This window comes from Coregonus clupeaformis, chromosome 2 (assembly GCF_020615455.1).
Source record: "Coregonus clupeaformis isolate EN_2021a chromosome 2, ASM2061545v1, whole genome shotgun sequence".
Classification (NCBI taxonomy): Eukaryota; Metazoa; Chordata; class Actinopteri; order Salmoniformes; family Salmonidae; genus Coregonus; species Coregonus clupeaformis.
Window position 1 is genome coordinate 2,907,434 of NC_059193.1, and position 19,035 is coordinate 2,926,468.

A 19,035-nucleotide genomic window follows, 5' to 3' on the forward strand; every position below is an offset into this window, starting at 1 on the left:
TTCAATACAACTTTTTGAACAGATGAGAGCACTGGCCAGATCAAAATACAGCCCGAAAGCTACCGCACATAGACGGACACTCAGATATTCCTCCTTCTCCCCGCTCCCTATGCGCCAACAGAATCCTCCCCCGAGAAGGTAGTTGAATGTAACAAATGCCATCTTGTCAGTCAATCAATCAAATTACATTTATATTAGCCAGGTCTTTTTGTAGACATTGCAACAACATTGTAAAAACTTAGTGAAGGCTACTGATGTTGGCCAATAGCAAAACAAAGTTGCATCCTGGCTCCACTCCCTTGCAGGTGACTCCACTGCAGGAACCACAAATAGATTTTTCAAATGAAGGAGTCGACAGGTCTTTGTGTCTGTTGTTTTGCCAAGAAGCGACTAAAATGGAAGCATATTTCTCAAACAGTGGCGTGTGAATGGTTGATGATACGAGGTTTTGACAGAGATCCTTGACGCACGCATTCCTCTCCTCCCTGTTTTTCCCTCCTCTGAGGTTTGCTCTTGATCCCATCTTACAGGGGAAAATTCAGCCGGAGATGGGAGTTTTGACTGTTTTCCATACACTCTCTATTTCTGTCTCGCAGTAGTCCTAAGTGCAGCCTTCACCATATCCTGAACCCTTTTCCTCTTTCCCATTATATGTGAGGTCAGGAAATCATACCAATTGCCGATTGCGGTATGGCTCTCACTGAGACATTTCTCTTTTATGGAGGGTGTTTCCTTGTGTGTGGAGGATTCTGTGTGTGTGTGTGTTTACAATACTGTACAGTCCATGTTGCGTGTGAGCTGGTGGCAGGACAGGTCAACAGAACATGACTCACAAGCCAGCCCGGAGAACCTTGCAACATTGATGTCATAAAACGGCCACATTCACATCTTGAACAACTCCAGCAACGGCCGCCGGGGCAAGCTGGTTTGGCCACCGGTGTGGAGTGTCAATGCGGTGCATAGAGCAGGACCTCAACACTGCACAGACATACCCGAGGCCTTCGGTTCTCCATCCTCATCTGTCTGTTTTGGAGGTAAAAATAAAGCCCTGGGATTTGAAGATGCGGACAGAGTCGTAACGCAGTTCCGATGACAGAGCTATGAATACAGATGGTGTTGCCTCCGCCATCGCTACAGAGAAACATTAGTGTTGATGGCAATGGAAAGGAAATGACCCGGGTCTTTGAGGACAATAGTGAACGCTCTGCTCACTCTGTCCCGCTCAGAGGAAAATAAATGTTCTCATCTTCTCATTTTCACTTGGGAAAGGATTTATGTCTCGGTTCAGACTCCTCCAAGACAGGAGCTTGTGTTTCCACTGTTTCAATCCGGTGTTGAAGTCTTACTGGGGAACGTTGAATAAAAGTATCCAGCAATGAGCTCCCCTCATTTAATCACTTTAGCTGCATGTTATTCCTTCCTGCTGTATGCACCATAAAAAACACATACTGTAGGCTAGTTATAAAGGACCACAGTAATCCTGCAATGACTGTTGCTTACTGGGTACTGTCCTTGTTCCTTTGCTTCAAGTGTATGTGTACTTTCCACTATCCTGATTCATGGCTGTACTGAAGTGCACCAACCTTCAAAAGGAAAGATGGAAAGCGGGAGTGATTTATGAAAAGATGGAAACGACAGAGGACTAAAAGGGGTCGAGGGTGCCCCTTGCCCCCTGTTCTGTTCCATCGTTCCGCCGCTCCCCCTGGTTAGGACCTGGCTGATGGGGTTTCCAGACCTCCCTGTCAGGGGCGACATGTGGGGGAGGGTAAACTGCTCAATCCCAATCCTAGAATCCTGGCACCCCTAACCAGCCCCTAGCTATTGTTCCCTCAAATTCAATACAATACAACTTTATTGTCCCCCAAATATGTTTGGGTTGGCCGTCATTAGTGTAGTTAATACAGAGTAGTTAATAGGACACAGTCTTGGGGTGCTCCGGTATTTATGTATTTAGAGGAAGGCACAGACACAAGAGCCTCTCAAAGAAATACACTGAACAAAGATATAAACGCAATATGTAAAATGTTGGTCCCATGTTTCATGAGCAGAAAAAAAGAAATCCCAGAAATGTTCCACACGCACAAAAAGGTTATTTCTCTCAAATGTCGTGCACAAATTTGTTTACATCCCTGTTATTGAGCATTTTTCCTTTGCCAAGATAATCCATCCATCTGACAGGTATGGCATATCAAGAAGCTGATTAAATTGAGGAGTCTTTTCTGTCCTTTTGTGTGGAAAAACGCATTATGATTTGCTGGGCCCACTAGAGCTAAAGAACACTCAGTAATGTTCACCTCCACATATACTTTGAACTCGCGCAAAGTGGAAGATGCTGTCAAGAAACACTGGCATGTTTTATCATCGGACCCAGCTTTGCCAGCTGAATTTAAGAACCCACCACGTATAGTATATAGGAGAGGTCGCAATTTATGCGACAAGTTGGTCCATGCTAACTGCCAGCCACAAAAGAAGATGAGCCAGGCTCTTTTACGCCCTCTTCGGAATGGTAGCTATAAACGCAGAGGCTGCGCACAGTGCAACAATATGATGAAGTGTGAATATTTCTGCCACCCCACATAAGGAAAACGGTTCCAAAAAAATGACATTATTACGTGCTCCTCCAACCATGTTACCTACATGATTAAATGTCCATGTGGGCTGGGCTATGTAGGTAATACCTCTTGTTCTATTAAAGAGAATTAGTGAACATAAAAATTCAATTAGGAGAAACGACAGGGATTATCCTGTCGCAGTTTTAATGAACGAAAACATTACATTTCTACCTTTAGATTTTGTGGCATAGAGAACGTTACGATATCAGACAGGGATGATTATATAAATAACACTGAGCAAAATATAATGTTTTGGGATTTTCACCCTCCAGACATTATTCCAAAAAGGTTTTAGTGATGAAATGCCCATGCATGTTATGAAAATGTATGCACTCACTAACTGTAAATCGCTCTGGATAAGAGCCTCTGCTAAATGACAAAAATGTAAAAAAATATGTTATGTTGTAAATGTGAACATGAACTGACGTCGTTTATCCTGCACTGTAGGCCTACTCAATGATTTATACAAACGTACTTGATAGGTCGATGTCCTCGTTGTGGTTTTACAGACGTGTTGAATACGTTTTATGTACACATTTTAATAGAATCCTTATGAAATGCACATTGTTATATTTGGTAAGACGTTTCATTTTCCTTGACTTCAACCCCATTCGATGCATTGAACGGATATGGGTGGAGCAATGTCTACATAAGGGTGCAAATTAAAAACACTCACAAAAGCTCTGACGAAGGCCTTGAGGCCGATACGTAAAGCTTAATAAAGAGCAATGATACTAGCAAGAGCAGTGTGCAGGTTTCTCTTTTTTCTCATGTTATTCATTTGTTACCACTCACCTGAAACAAAGAAAGCTCAGATGTGCAAGTGCCTTTTGAATTTTGAATGTTCATTTCTCTACCATAACCTGCCTCCAACTTCGTTTTAGAGAATTTGCCAGTATGCTGCAGACCACGTGTGCAGACCACGTGTAACCAAGCCAGCCCAGGACCTCCACATCCAGCTTCTTCACCTGCGGGATCCTCTGAGGGAGGGTGTGGGAGTGCTGAGGAGCACTTTTGTTAGGAAAAACGCATTCTGATTTCAAATCAAATCAAATCAAATTGTATTTGTCACATACACGTGTTTAGCAGATGTTATTGCGGGTGTAGCGACAGCGCAGTACTATCTAACAACTAATCGAACAATTTCACAACATATACCCAATACACACAAATCTAGTAAGGAATGGAATTTAAGAATATATACATATATGAACAAGCAATGACAGAGCAGCATGGACTAAGATACAGTAGAATATTATAGAATAGAATACAGTATATACATATGAGATGAGTAGTGCCTGATATGTAAACATTATTAAAGTGACTAGTATTCCATTTCTTAAAGTGGCCAGTGATTTCAATAGGCGGCAGCAGCAGCCTCTAATGTGCTCATGATGGCTATTTAACAGTCTGATGGCCTTGAGATAGATGCTGTTTTTCATTCTCTCAGTCCCAGCTTTGATGCACCTGTACTGACCTCGCCTTCTGGATTATAGCAGGGTGAACAGGCAGTGGCTCGGGGTGGTTGATGTCCTTGATTATCTTTTTGGCCTTCCTGTGGCATTGGGTGCTGTAGGTGTCTTGGAGGGTGGGTAGTTTGCCCCCGGTAATGCGTTTGGCAGACCGCACCACCCTCTGGAGAGCCCTGCGGTTGCGGGCGGTGCAGTTGCCGTACCAGGCGGTGATACAGCCCGACAGGATGCTCTCAATTGTGCATCTGTAAAAGTGTGTGAGGGTTTTAGGTGCCAAGCCACATTTCTTCAGCCTCCTGAGGTTGAAGAGGCTCTGTTGCGCCTTCTTCACCACACTGTCTGCGTGGGTGGACCATTTCAGTTTGTCAGTGATGTGTACGCCAAGGAACTTGAAGCTTTCCACCTTCTCCACTGCGGTCCCGTCGATGTGGATAGGGGGGTGCACCCAATGCTGTTTCCTGAAGTCCACGATCATCTCCTTTGTTTTGTTGACGTTGAGTGAGAGGTTATTTTCCTTGCACCACACTCCGAGAGCCCTCAACTCCTCCCTGTAGGCGGTCTCGTCATTGTTTAGCTGGGCCTGGCTCCCTAGTGGGTGGGCCTGGCTGCGAAGTGGGTGGACCTATGCCCTCCAAGGCTTACCCATGGCTGCACCCCTGCCCAGTCATTTGAAATCCATAGATTCGGGCCTAACTTATTTATTTCAATTGTCTAATTTCCTTATATGAACTGTAACTCAGTCAAATCTTTGAAATTGTTGCATTTATATTTTTGTTCAGTATAAATAAAACAGAGGAAAGAGCTGAGAAATGATGGAGGGGGAGAGGGATGGAGGGAGGGATGTTTTTTTCCAGGTGCTTTAGCCATGTGGTTTTAATGTTTGGTCCTCTAAGGCAGGCACTCAGAGAACGACCAGACGTGGTGGGAACAAAGCAGAAACACACTAGGAACTTTATATCTTCTAATAATTATTGATTGATTAATACAGTATGGTATAGTACACCCCAAAGTATAGTATGACTGGCAGAAACCAGAGAAGGCAAAAGTAGAGAAAACACTAAACAATGATCCCATTCCCACATCTGTACGTGACTGAGTAAGGAGTCCATCATTACATTAAAACCTTGCTAAAATCATGCGTCAGCAAAACATTGAATAAACTAACATAGAAATGGCAGGAAATGCAGTTTGTCTCATCTCAAAGAACTCTATGATGCCGTCCCAGGTGCCTTTCCTCCAACAACTCCGTCCCAGGTGCCTTCCCTCCAACAACTCCGTCCCAGGTGCCTTCACTCCGACAGCTTTGTCCCAGGTGCCTTCACTCCGACAACTCCGTAACAGCGCGGCGACAACAGCGGATCAAAGAGCTGCACCAGAGCGGAGAACGCCACGTCTTCCTGTAACAGACATCAATGACAAGAAGAACAAAAACAGTAAGACACGACGTCAAAAACCCCCCAGGAGTTTGGTAGGCCTGCACTGAGAGCTATGCTGTTGTGCAAAGCTAACTCAACAGCCTGCACTGACCACCACATGCACGCACACACGCTCACACACTATATGTAATTTTGAGTGTGGACACTTTAGGTTGAACTTGGATAAAAATCTGCATTCTGATCAATTTCTGATACATATTCCTGTTAGGGAACACTTTTGTACAAGGTATCAAACTTGTAGGACGATAGCGCATTACAATCACTCAAATCACAGATTAGTGTCATTAGATTTGGCCGGGGTACAACGGTGTGAAGTTACATCCCTGGTCTGTAATAAGGGGTACACCACAAACTCTCCACAGCGCCAACTCAACCCTAATGGCGTCCTCTCTGGTTTCTCCCGACTTACGTGATCTGTCGTCGGGGAAATGTAACGAGTCACAAAGCTCCTTTAATGTTTGGGACAAGCAAATCATCAAGACCTATGGATAAACATACAGCAGTTATAGGAGCTGAGTTTAGGGGCCTTCATTTACACCCCGCTATGACTTCAATAGAAACGACTACATATGAAATCTCAAATCTGGAGTTATTTTATATAGCCGTATAATGTTTGTCATAACTTTGAGAACTCCTCACAAATGGCTGCAAGGAACACTTAGCATTAAATTTGAAGACAGTGTCGAAGCAGAGCGTTTTAAAGGGTTTTATGTTCAAAGCATGTTCTCAGAACAGGAAATGGAAAATAGGAATTCTAAACTGCTGAACCTAACAGGAAGGTGGGACTACGTGTCTGGAATATCGGACCTAAGCAGAACCCATCGCACAACAGTCATAATCACTACATTATTATCCTACCCAAGTCATTCAGAAAATAGCTAAATCATTCTCAGGGCCACACCACTGTATCACTTTAAAGAGATGGACCGAAGACAACTAATAGTATACATAACCACGTCATCCAAAATCCCTTCTGAGAAAACATTAATGGAACAGCTAAACAGGTACAGTATTCGTCTGGTCTCAAATCTGTTTGCGCTGTATTGCTATGGTCATTGTTGCATATACAGCACAACCAGATCTGGGACCAGGCTTGAACAGTATAGCCATTGTCTCTGTAGCAGCGAAAGCCACTAAAACTGCACTCCATCTTCTCTTTATCCTATTACATTGTGAATCAATGAACACACCCTATAGCAATTAGCCAAACAATGTGCGTTCCAGGACCAGTCATTCTCTGTTTGTAGCTGGGAGGGAGAAACAATAGTTCCCTCCGTTGGCCTGGCAGCTGAGGTCATGTTTTCACCCACTACTTAGCTCTGGAGAACCAGACACGGGTAATTATGGGACAATGAGGAAAATAGATGTTTGGTGTTACGCCGTGGCCGTTTGAAGTCATAGGGACCGGACCACTACATCTGGCCTGCGTGTGTGTGTCTGTGTGTGACCACAGGATGGAGGGAATGAGAGTGAATGAATAAGGACAAAGTGATGCCTCTCCTTTTTGAGTAACAATGACTGATGTGCTGTAGTTGGGGTGCATCTGAATAATCTAAAGTAGTTGGGGTGCATCTCAATAGTCTAAAGTGGACCCCATCCCTTGTCTCCTCTCCTTTATCCTCATGGACCTGTAGGAACTGGACAGGTGAAAGCAAATCCCCAGTAGACATCCACCATTTTACTCTCACCTATCCCAGTGCATGTGAAAGAAAAGGAGACAAGGAGAGGCAGCCACATTAGACTATTGAGATGCATCCCACGTCTTTGGTGTGCCATTGTGGTTGAGGCCTGCTGTTCCTTTACCTGTTCTTTCAGGTAGCAGAGGCGGTCCAGGAGAATCAGGCCCTCGATGCAGGGAGCCAAAGTCACCTTCAGCTGTGTAAACACAGGTAGCAGGTCAGTAAACACTAGTTTTAAGTGTACTTCAGCCCTATGGGATCCAATGGAATACAACTAGGTACCTTATCAAAGTAGAGCAAGGTCATGGCTGTTGTAACATCATTGAAATAGAAACTAGGTTTCGTTAGCAGCCTGATGACAGTAAAAATATAACTTAATTGCCAGATTATTTACACAGAGTAGAGCTTACACAAGTCATTGAGGGAGTTGTGTAAACGTTAACCAAGTTTAATAAGGCTTAATAACTGCTCCAAAATAGAAAGTGCAGGACAAAGAGAATCAATGCTCCTACAACCATAGAAGTCCTGTGTGACCCATTCAATCAGAGTGATGATACTTCCTCTAGGTAGTAGTGTTATAGTATCAGTTGGGACCTACCATGTTAAAGGCCTCCATCTCAACCATCCTGGGTCGGTATGTGTCGTGGTAACTCTGTATGACACCGTCAGAGAGCTGGTAGAGAGGGAAGGAGGGAGGGAGAGGAGAGGTGGTGAGAGAGAGATGTAGAAGGGAGAGATGAGGAGAGAGAAGAGGTGGTGAAAGAGAGATGGATGGTAAGAGAGAGATGGAGGAGAGAGAGAGGCAAGGGAGAGATGGAGGAGAGAGAGAGAGGCAAGGGAGAGATGGAGGAGAGAGAGAGAGGCAAGGGAGAGATGGAGGAGAGAGAGAGAGGCAAGGGAGAGATGGAGGAGAGAGAGAGAGAGGCAAGGGAGAGATGGAGGAGAGAGAGAGAGAGGCAAGGGAGAGATGGAGGAGAGAGAGGGAGGCAAGGGAGAGATGGAGGAGAGAGAGAGAGAGGCAAGGGAGAGATGGAGGAGAGAGAGGGAGGGATAAAGAGAAGAATGAGGGAAGACAGAGCAGGGTCATGTCTGGAGGTGATAGGTGAGTAACATGAGAGTGATAACACACAAACCCACTGAACAGTTTTAATCCCAGGCTTTACGAGCAACAAGGGGGGAAAAACAAATCTCTCATTCATAGATCGTCTCGAGGGAGCCAGTTGAGACATAGTCCCTAATCCCTGCACTCACTGTTCGTTTAACAATGCCTTACCCATGATCCCACAGTATTCCAGGTGCATATTTACACAACTTGTCCATTTCTAAAGAGCCCTTAAGATTCCATGTGTCAGTTTCAAAGCGGATTTAGAGCAACCAAAGACGTTCAACTCTGTACAGGGATTTCAGGTACCATTACAGATAATTGTTACTGTCAGTTCAATTGTACAGATCTATGCTAAAAGCCTGTCCTCTCGACGGGATTTTACATCTCACGGCAAGAATACGTTTTTTGACCCCAAATCCATTATGGGATGCTTTCCTGATGCCCAACACAGCAGTGTGGGATTCCCCCTGAGGATGTGTTGCTCTGAAGAACATTCCCAAGTCTGTTCCCAAAACTCCCTAATATTCCGATATCCCCCATCACTGACCTTTGACTCATCCAGCTCCAGCCTCCGGAGTGCTTTCCAGACGTAGTCCACGAACGAGGTGGCCTTGGAGTAGACGTTCCCCACACGCTTCTCGCTGCCAATGACACACACAGTGAGAAGTGTGAGGTTGTCATCGTGTGTGTGTATGTGTGTGTGTGTGTGTGTGTGTGTGAGGTTGTCTTCGTGTGTGTGTAATACAGAGGGTACCTCCCCTATCTCTATGGGGCTGAGAAGACTAACTGTAGGCTTCTCCGTTCTGTTTTCACCAGGATCAATCTAACTGTAGGCTTCTCCGTCCTGTTTTCACCAGGATCAATCTAACTGTAGGCTTCTCCGTCCTGTTTTCACCAGGATCAATCTAACTGTAGGCTTCTCCGTCCTGTTTTCACCAGGATCAATCTAACTGTAAGCTTCTCCGTCCTGTTTTCACCAGGATCAATCTAACTGTAGGCTTCTCCGTCCTGTTTTCACCAGGATCAATCTAACTGTAGGCTTCTCCGTCCTGTTTTCACCAGGATCAATCTAACTGTAGGCTTCTCCGTCCTGTTTTCACCAGGATCAATCTAACTGTAGGCTTCTCCGTCCTGTTTTCACCAGGATCAATCTAACTGTAGGCTTCTCCGTCCTGTTTTCACCAGGATCAATCTAACTGTAGGCTTCTCCGTCCTGTTTTCACCAGGACCAATCTAACTGTAGGCTTCTCCGTCCTGTTTTCACCAGGATCAATCTAACTGTAGACTTCTCTGTTCTGTTTTCACCAGGATCAATCTAACTGTAGGCTTCTCCGTCCTGTTTTCACCAGGACCAATCTAACTGTAGGCTTCTCCGTCCTGTTTTCACCAGGATCAATCTAACTGTAGGCTTCTCCGTCCTGTTTTCACCAGGATCAATCTAACTGTAGACTTCTCCGTTCTGTTTTCACCAGGATCAATCTAACTGTAGACTTCTCAGTCCTGTTTTCACCAGGATCAATCTAACTGTAGACTTCTCCGTCCTGTTTTCACCAGGATCAATCTAAATGTAGACTTCTCCGTTCTGTTTTCACCAGGATCAATCATTCCTCTTCCCTTGTTCTACTTTACCCAGCAGTCAACAACCCATTCAGGAAGTCTGACGGTCTCACATTGTGGGCTGCTCCCTACAAATGTTCAAAATTATTGTTCATCAAAACTTCAGCTAGAGGGGTAGAGAATACCCTCATTGTATCTTCGCATCAGAAGTCTGTGTTTTTTGTTTCCTAGCTTAATTAATTTGAGTAAGTGGAGATTCTTACATGGCCACAAATCTTTAAATGAGGTACAAACCCACAAGGTCAAAAGCTAACAGGTTTTGTCAACTGTACTGCAGCCCGCCCAAGACAGGGGGCACCTGGACTCTCTCAGTAGTCTGGTATAGCCTACTAAGCTTACTGCTTTGGATGTCCCCTAACCAGGGAGGCCAAACCTACCTTTTAAAGGAGCTGTAGTGGTCCCTTAGAATCACATGGAGCACGGCCCTATAGAAAAGTGACTCCATCTGAATCTGTGGGAGACAGAAAATAAACAAAGATCCATTGTTGTGTTTGCTTACAAAAAATACTATTTCCTTAAGATATTAAGTTATTTTCTCTGCCAGTGATTAGGGTGTGTATTAAAACACATTGGAGGATTTTTTTTCATGACAATCCTCAATGCTTATACCAACCTGATCTGAGTGCAATCAGACTGGTTTTTGGACGCGAGCTGCCATTTAAACACACAATCCCATCCCTTAGTGATTACATTAATATTCATAAACATTCTTTATTAATGGTCCGGGCGGTATCGTGTAACAGGTTTGACCCCTCACACTAGGGTCCCAAATGGCACCCTATTCCCTATATAGTGCACTACTTTTGACAAGAGCCCTATGGGATGCCCTATGGACCCTGATCAAAATTATTGCACTATATAGGGAATATGGTGCCAATTGGGACGCAAGACTGTCGGCGGCTCAAATATCTACAGTAATGTAACTCTCAATCAGGCCTTATTGTATGTGAAAGACCCTGGAGAAATATGGGCATTACAGTGTGCTTTAAGGCATCCGCATCCACTTGATATGGAATACGTCAAATGAAAACAGGATCTGTCGAGTTTGGGAAATGCACGTGGCCAGTTGCTGGATGCAATCATTCAATTGATCAGCTTTGATTATCTTTGATGAGCACAAATTTGTAGCAACCAGAAACTAATTGAACTGTGATTGCATGATGTCATTCTCACACAGACAACTCATAGAACTGTAGTTTGGCCAAATGTGTCCAACGGATTGATATACATGTACATAGCACTTACCCCTTGGCCCTTGGCAACTCTCTCCAAAGCCTTAACAAGAGAAAATAAACAAGAGAAAATAAAGTGAAATGTTATTAAGTATTCAATATTTATTAGGATCCCCATGAATGGACTCTCCCTGGGGTCCAAACATAGTTAAAACAATTACATTGCTCTTACAACATGTGGTACTCAAAGGTAGAAGATATCCATTAGTTAGTCTCACTACAATAACAGACTGAGGACCAACTGTACAGCATTGAACAGTTGTGGGTACTAAAAAAGTTTATTGTGACAAAGAGTTGTTCTGCCAATAATGTGGCACAACCTAACCTTTTAGTGCCCGCAACTATACCGTTGAACGCATTGCTGATGGAAATATTATACTGAACAAAAATATAAACGCAACATGCAACAATTTCAAAGATTTTACTGAGTTACAGTTCATATAAGGAAATCAGTCAATTTAAATACATTCATTAGGCCCTAATCTATGGATTTCACATGACTACGAATACAGATACCTTCAAAACAAAGTAGGGGCGTGGATCAGAAAACCAGTCAGTATCTGGTGTGACCACCATTTGCCTCATACAGCGCGACACATCTCCTTTGCATAGAGTTGATCAGGCTGTTGATTGTGGCCTGTGGAATGTTGTCCCACTCCTCTTCAATGGCTGTGCGAAGTTGCTGGATATTGGCGGGAACTGGAACACGCTGTAGTACACATCAATCCAGAGCATTCCAAACATGCTCAATGGGTGACATGTCTGGTGAGTATGCAGGCCATGGAAGAACTGGGACATTTTCAGCTTCCATGAATTGTGTACAGAGCCTTGTGACATGGGGCCGTGCATTATCATGTTGAAACATGAGGTGGTGGCGGATGATGAATGGCACGACAATGGGCTTCTCGTCACGATATCTCTGTGTATTCAAATTGCCATCAATGAAATGCAATTGTGTTCATTGCCCGTAGCTTATGCCTGCCCATACCATAACCACACCGCCACCATGGGGCACTCTGTTAACAACATTGCCATCAGCAAACCACTCGCCCACACAACGCCATACACGTGGGTGGTTGTGATGCCGGTTGGACGTACTTCTCTAAATTATGGTAGAGAAATTAACATTCAATTCTCTGGCAACAGCTCTGGTGGACATTCCTGCAGTCAGCATGCCAATTGCACGCTCCCTCAAAACTTGTGGCATTGTGTTGTGTGACAAAACTGCACAATTTAGTGTGGCCCTTTATTGTCCCTAGCACAAGGTGCACCTGTGTAATGATCATGCTGTTTAATCAGCTTGTTGATATGCCACACCTGTCAGGTGGATGGATTACCTTGGCAAAGGAGAAATGCTCACTAACAGGGATGCAAACAAATTTGTGTTCAAAATTAGAGAGAAATACGTTTTTGTGCGTATGAAACATTTCTGGGATCTTTTATTTCAGCTCATGAAACATGGGACCAACACTTTACATGTTGCGTTTATATTTTTGTTCAGTGGTATATTTACAGCAAATGACAGTTGGCTCAATATCTGTCACCTCAGGTGAGTCAGGCTCACCAGACAGGCCGACATCCTGGCATTTCTGCCACAGAACCAGGACTGCTCCCTCAGGTAGCCACTCAGGGGGAAACCACACACGCTGCTGCTTGGACACTCTGAAAAAAACAAACAAACAAACAAACACACTTTAACTCTAGCTGTATCAGAACTACACCTTGTATTTAACACCATAGGATAGTGTGACTATGGTAGTTGACAGGCTGCCAAGGGTCACAAAAGTCCAAAGGGAGAGAAAGAGAGAGAGAGAATGAAGTGAAACATTAATGCTATTCAGAGCCTTCCCAAACTAGCTTTGAAGTCTCACACTCGAAAAACCCAAGCACACGAGAGTGCGGGCGATCTCTAACCCCTTAGCCACATTGCTCTTTGACTCCACTCCTGTTGAACACATGGTAGGGGTATTAGCAGAGGCAGCCCTGGTCAGAGTCAATTGGAGAGGACAGGCTTTGCTAGAGTTTGAAGGCTAGCTTACAGTATATGTGGTGGAGTGTTTACATTTCGCTAGCACGCTAGCCTAATCTCAGCCACGTTGAACTGACCACGTCTCGAGGGCCAAGCACTGATCGCCCCCTTCCCTGGCACGCACACACACACACACACACACACACACACACACACACACACACACACACACACACACCCAAGTGTTTCTAATATTGTAATATCGGTTTGTTCCCAACAGTCAGGAAGAAGGAGAGAGTGACTCTAGGGCTCTGTGGCACGGTTACTTCACACCCTTAAAGACTGGTCCCAGACAAGTTTATGTTGTTAAGGATATAATGATCAAGGCTGAGGCTAAAGTAGAGAAGCTTACCTCACATCAGTTGATGGGTCTCACACTAGGCTAAATCCACCAGACTGAATAACTATGACAAATGGTGCAGTCCAGTGGGTCTCGTTCCATAAGACACAATTGAATGGATGTTTCCTATACGACTTAGCTAAGGATCTCCACACTCTTAAAATGTTGGGCTCTTTTAGCGGTTTGGGTTCCCATCTTTTAGGGTGAGGTAGTACACCGCAGGGTTTGGCCCGCATCCCAGAATGCTTTGCAAGGCCGAGACAGCGAGAGAGAGAGAGAGAGGAAGAAGGAGTGAGAAGCATGCAAGGACGTCTGGCGCAACTCAAGTGTTTTCAATCAAAACGCTGTGATGTCATTATTGGCGGACCCAACAGAGTGGCGAGTCACAGGTCAGGGGTCGCAGTGTTAACAGAGACAGAGTGATAGGAAGCAGCTCTCCACGCCAAGGTGCAGAATCACTGTTAAAAGCACGCAGGGGTTGTCATCACACACTGAGAGAGGACTCCAGGTTTCATACCTCATAAAAGGAGGGACAGGGGAGCAGTGAAGTAGCAAAAATACCCAGGAGTTGCAGCTAACATCCTGGCCCATCACATCTGTCTGAAGCTACGGTTCAAGAAGAACAGCATGATCTTGAGTCTTCTAGGTTAAATAAATAGAGGAATGTAGAAGAGAGAATATCCCACTGTTGATGTCAGGGAAACAAATGCATTGTACATTTGATGAGGGGGGAAAAAAGCAAGGGGAACAGGATATAGACAGTACTATGGACTATTTTCTGTTGGCCTTTCAGCTGCAGGTCCATGTATCAGACAAGTCTCCTTGCCTTTGTGTTTTCTATACTATATGGCCCTTTGGGTCTTTATATTCTGTGTAGCGTAGATCTTTTTTATTGTATTGTACATTTGGAACGATGACTTAATGGAGTTATTTTCGGCATTGATTAAGTGTGAGTGGAATACAAATACTACAGCGCTCTCGTATGAAGTCAGAATACATGCTGGATAAATCATATCCAATTCAACACCTGAACATTAGAGGGTCAAACATATCACATTTGCAATCCGCTAAACTGTTATCCTGAGACGATAAATCCATTCAATGATTCTAACAGTCTCTTCTTAGCTAACCAAATCTACAGAGTGCAAGTTGGCTGTGTACCCTACTGTATATCTATACACCCCTCCACTCATCAACCCACATCAGTGTTTATGCTACTTCATATTTGGCTGGTGAGAGAATTCTGCTTCACTTGGCTTGGTGAGAGTGACAAAGTAGACACCACAGGGTGACATAATTATGATTAGCATAAAAACAATGGGGGGAGGTCTGTGGACAGGTTACAGGTCTCCGAGAGAGAGAGAGAGAGAGAGAGAGAGAAATACAGAGAGAGAGAGAGAGAGAAATACAGAGAGAGAGAGAGAGAGAGAGAGAGAGAGAGAGAGAGAGAGAAGTTGCTGTCTGTAGTTCTAAGTAAGAGTTTGGCTCTGGTTGAGATTTCCACAATGGAAACCATATGTTCTCTAGGGGTGGAGGAGGGTGGGTCTGTGTGCTGGTGACTGTGTCTCCCTGCCTGCGTACTGTATGCATGTATGTATACACTGCATACTGTGTGTAGCTAATGTATGAATGCAATGGGAGCCTTTCCCTTGGGGAATACACAAAAGCCTCTCTGTACACTAGGTTGTTAATTACATGGTATGTCCTCTTTCCCTGTCTCCTGTCCCTGTCCCTCTGACTGATCTGAATGGTGAGAGACACTATCGGTGAGAGACACTATCAATCTAACCTACAGTATCTAGTGCATTCCCACTAGAGGAACTTAGTGAATGACCTATGCTCCCCAAACAGCAAAAGTCATGAAGTCCAGGGGTTCCCAAACTCTTTTGCTTCGTGACCCACCAATTGAGGTGTCTTTTGAGTTGCGACCCACGATAAGGGTTGAGAGGTGAAAAAACATACACAGACCAAAGAAGTACAAAAACGATGAATAACCTCTTCTTCAAAACATCTAACTGATTGTAAATTTGACAATGGGCTTGTGACCATTTTTCTTGTGACTATATAATTATGGTAACACTTTATTTGGATAGTCCATCTGTAGATGCTCTACAGACTATCTACTAACCCCAGCCCTAAACTTAACCCTTATTCTAAACCTAACCCTAACCGTAACCTTAGCAAGCAGTTGCTTATCAACAGATAGTTTGTTGATAGTATGACCATCTGTAGAGCATCTACAGATGGACTATCCGGACTATCCAAATAAAGTGGGACAGAAATTATTTGTAACAACGCAGGGTTTTTTCAGGATCAAAAAAGGCTTAGGAGGTGGGCGTGGCAGGGGGCGTGGCAATGGGCCAAATTCTGTCCAGGCCCTGGGCAAGAAAATTTGAGGCCCTCATCTTGGCAGCGGAGAGAACATTTAGCAGTTTTTAAACTAATTTCCTGCAATTCTATGCATTATGACATGGCCAATGATATGTTCTTATGCTCAAACATTATAACAAAATCAATGGGGGCCTGATAGTCTTATTTTGGTGATTGTAAATTCTGAAAGATTATAGGCTAATAATACCACTGATATAGTCCATTCAGTGATCAGTGGTCATGAAGAGAAGGTGGAAGATAAAGGAAGTTAATTCAGAGTGTTGGGACAAAGCCAGTGAATGTGGCCTATAGCGGTATGAAGCTATTTCAGAGTGTTGGGACAAAGCCAGTGAATGTGGGCTATAGCGGTATGAAGCTATTTCAGAGTGTTGGGACAAAGCCAGTGAATGTGGGCTATTGTGGTACTGGCTCTCCTGTGTGGGCCATTGGCTGAGTACTGTACGGTTCACTCACTCACTCACTCACTCACACTCACGGTGTGCCAGCCTTTACTTTCCCCCCTGGCCGTGTAATTACCTTGCCTGGTGGGATCAAACTCCTCAGAGAGAAGGTGGTAGCAACAGCCCACACTGCAGACGGAGAGGAGCTCCCGTTTGGCCACAAACATGCGCAGGGTGCTGGGCGCCAGGTCTCCACACGTGTGCAGACCAACCATGACCGCATCCTGGGTTTGGAAAACAGGGAGAGAGAGGTCTCAGCACTGAAACAGGCCTACATTAGCCATGTGATGGAGAGCTGGCATCAGAGATCATACAATTATATAGGCACATACATATAGACACAAGCACACAAAAACATACTTGAAAGAAAATGTCTTCTTGAATGTGTTTGTACTATGGTATGACCACCATTCTAAAGCTAAATATGAATCTTAGGGATTTTAGCTTTCAAAATTATTTAAAATTGCCACACAACCGCAGTTGGTGATATTTGCTTTCAAAAGAGCATGGTTTCGCCGTTGTCGTTACCCTATTGGTTGACAGTGAGTGTCACCTACCTCTAACTCCCCAATAATCTCTTTGAGCTCCGTCTCCGCGGTAACGTAGGAGGTCAGAGGTGAGTACAGGATGCCGCCGCCCATGCCACCACTGTTAACCCAGCTCCTGGCCTTCCTCTCCAGGTTCTCCCTCTTCCTCCTCTCCCTCTCCTCTAGGCTCAGCTCACTGGGGGGAACCCGGTGGGAGGTGGGCTCCACCATGTCCACACACAGGGCACTGAGGAAGGGATCCTCTGGAGCTGAGGCTGGATCACTTTGGTCCAACTCTGGAAGGGAATTGTCCTCTAACAAAATGGCGGAGGTAAGTGATGTCATTTCATCTGTTAACCCTGTTGTGTTGGTCTGCGGCCCCCTGTCTCTCCTCCCCTTCCCCACCTCCTTCTCTGCATCCCCACTCATCTTAACCATATCCTCCAACTCCTGGCCTGAAGGGGGCACCACTGTCTGAGTCCTATTGGCTTTGCTGTGCCTCTGGTAGGCCCGGGAGTACTTCTTGAGCTTCCTGTTCCTCTCCTGGGCGCCGTGCGTGTTAACGCTGGACGAGTCGATGCCGTACACCTGGAGGCCGTACCGCAGCGACAGGAAGGAGCACAGGTAACCTTTCCCCGAGCCCACGTCAATCACCTGGGAGACAAAGATTTATTGTGATGTGTCAGAAAATTATGTAGTCCATCGATGTTATTCAAGCTTGGTCTTGGGTGCACTACTCATAGGGAGTGGAGGCTTTTGTTCTAGCCCAGCACTGTTTAATGAATCAACAAATCATCAAGCCCTTGATAAGTTGAGTCGGGTGTGTAAGGCTGGAACAAAAGCCTGCATACACCTTGTAGGTACCCAGGAGCAGGATTGAAGAACACTGCTGTGGTCAGGGCCAGGGCACACGGTAGAAAAACATCAACGTTTTAAACAGAAAACTGAGTTTCTTATCCGACAAGATCAGATAGTACCTCAATCTGTTTCAGAGCGTTTTCTTCTGTTAAGTGCCTACTGAACGAGACCCGGTTGTGTCTTTCACCTGTTTGACTCGGCAGCGCTGGGCTAGGCTGGCCACCACCTCTGACATGGCCTGCACCTCGTGGGACTTCTTGGAGTTCATAAACTCATCAGTCTCCACCACAGCAGCTGGAACTGTCAACGGACACACATGTGCAATGTCAGTGAATCGTTGCACGGATGACAAAACTGTACACTATCTGTGCATTGCTATTGAGAGACCTGTGACCAAGGAATGTTACATTCCTTGCCTGTGACCAAAGCTAGTGTCAGTGACCATAGAACTAGAATGACTAGAAATTGATAGTAATTCTATTTCTATATCAGTGACACTAATGACAGTGTGTTACAATGACAGAACCAAGGCCTTGGACTAAAACAAACAGTTCCCCTTTAGCTATTCTTAGGGATAGGTTAGGATAGTGTCCATTCTTTTGTACCTTCCTCCAGGGGTTGGGCGTTGTCAGTGTGTCTGAGGGATTGCAGTAGCTCTGTGTGGCCCACACAGACCCCAAGGCCAGGCAGGGAGTGGGCATGGGCAGCCTCCAAGAGCTCAGCCACATCCACCAGGCGCTTACTATCATCACAGAAACCGAAGGTGATCTTCTTCGCTTTTTCTTAGAGTAAAAAAAAGAAACATAACAGTTGTCCTTTCTTTATTTTATTTAACATTGATAAATATTAGAACCGTGTAATAACAATTACATATTAAACATTTCATATTTGTCAATGAACCATTGACAAAATAATACTTACTGTACCATTGTCATGATTTAAGTAACGTTCTGACGCCCTCTTGTGGTCGCCATTCAAAGTGATCTCTGTCAAGACCTCCACGGGTGTCACAGCCATGAACTGGTCCCATACATCGCAAGTGTAGAAATCCACAGTGTGGGCATTGGCAATGCTCAGCGAAACAGAGAAGAAGAGTTTAACATCATCTATTTTTTTCTGAATCGCTTCCAGAGAATTCATGGAAGATGCCATTTAATAAAAACTCTAACCTAGACGTGTGTACAGCAGGTCCTGGAATGACTCCCCTCTTTTTAGCATAATCAGGCATAACCAGTTGCAACTGAACGACGATGCTTTTCTTAGCACGCATATGTTAGCCATGTTGGGTGTACCGAAA

At 44.7% G+C, this 19,035-nt stretch overlaps 1 protein-coding gene across 1 annotated transcript; it reads right to left on the reverse strand.

The window, feature by feature from the left end:
• Positions 1–5,017: 5,017 nt before the first annotated feature.
• mettl25 (methyltransferase like 25) lies at positions 5,018–18,982 on the reverse strand. Its single transcript, XM_041861713.1, has 12 exons — positions 18,665–18,982; positions 18,344–18,520; positions 17,926–18,038; positions 16,911–17,534; positions 16,430–16,577; positions 12,718–12,815; positions 11,167–11,196; positions 10,299–10,372; positions 8,852–8,945; positions 7,798–7,872; positions 7,324–7,395; positions 5,018–5,481 (listed from the first exon to the last, which is right to left on the reverse strand). Exons 1-12 carry the CDS (start codon positions 18,888–18,890, stop codon positions 5,374–5,376), a joined length of 1,839 nt encoding a protein of 612 aa, XP_041717647.1. The 5' UTR covers positions 18,891–18,982; the 3' UTR covers positions 5,018–5,373.
• Between the last annotated feature and the right edge of the window lie 53 nt (positions 18,983–19,035).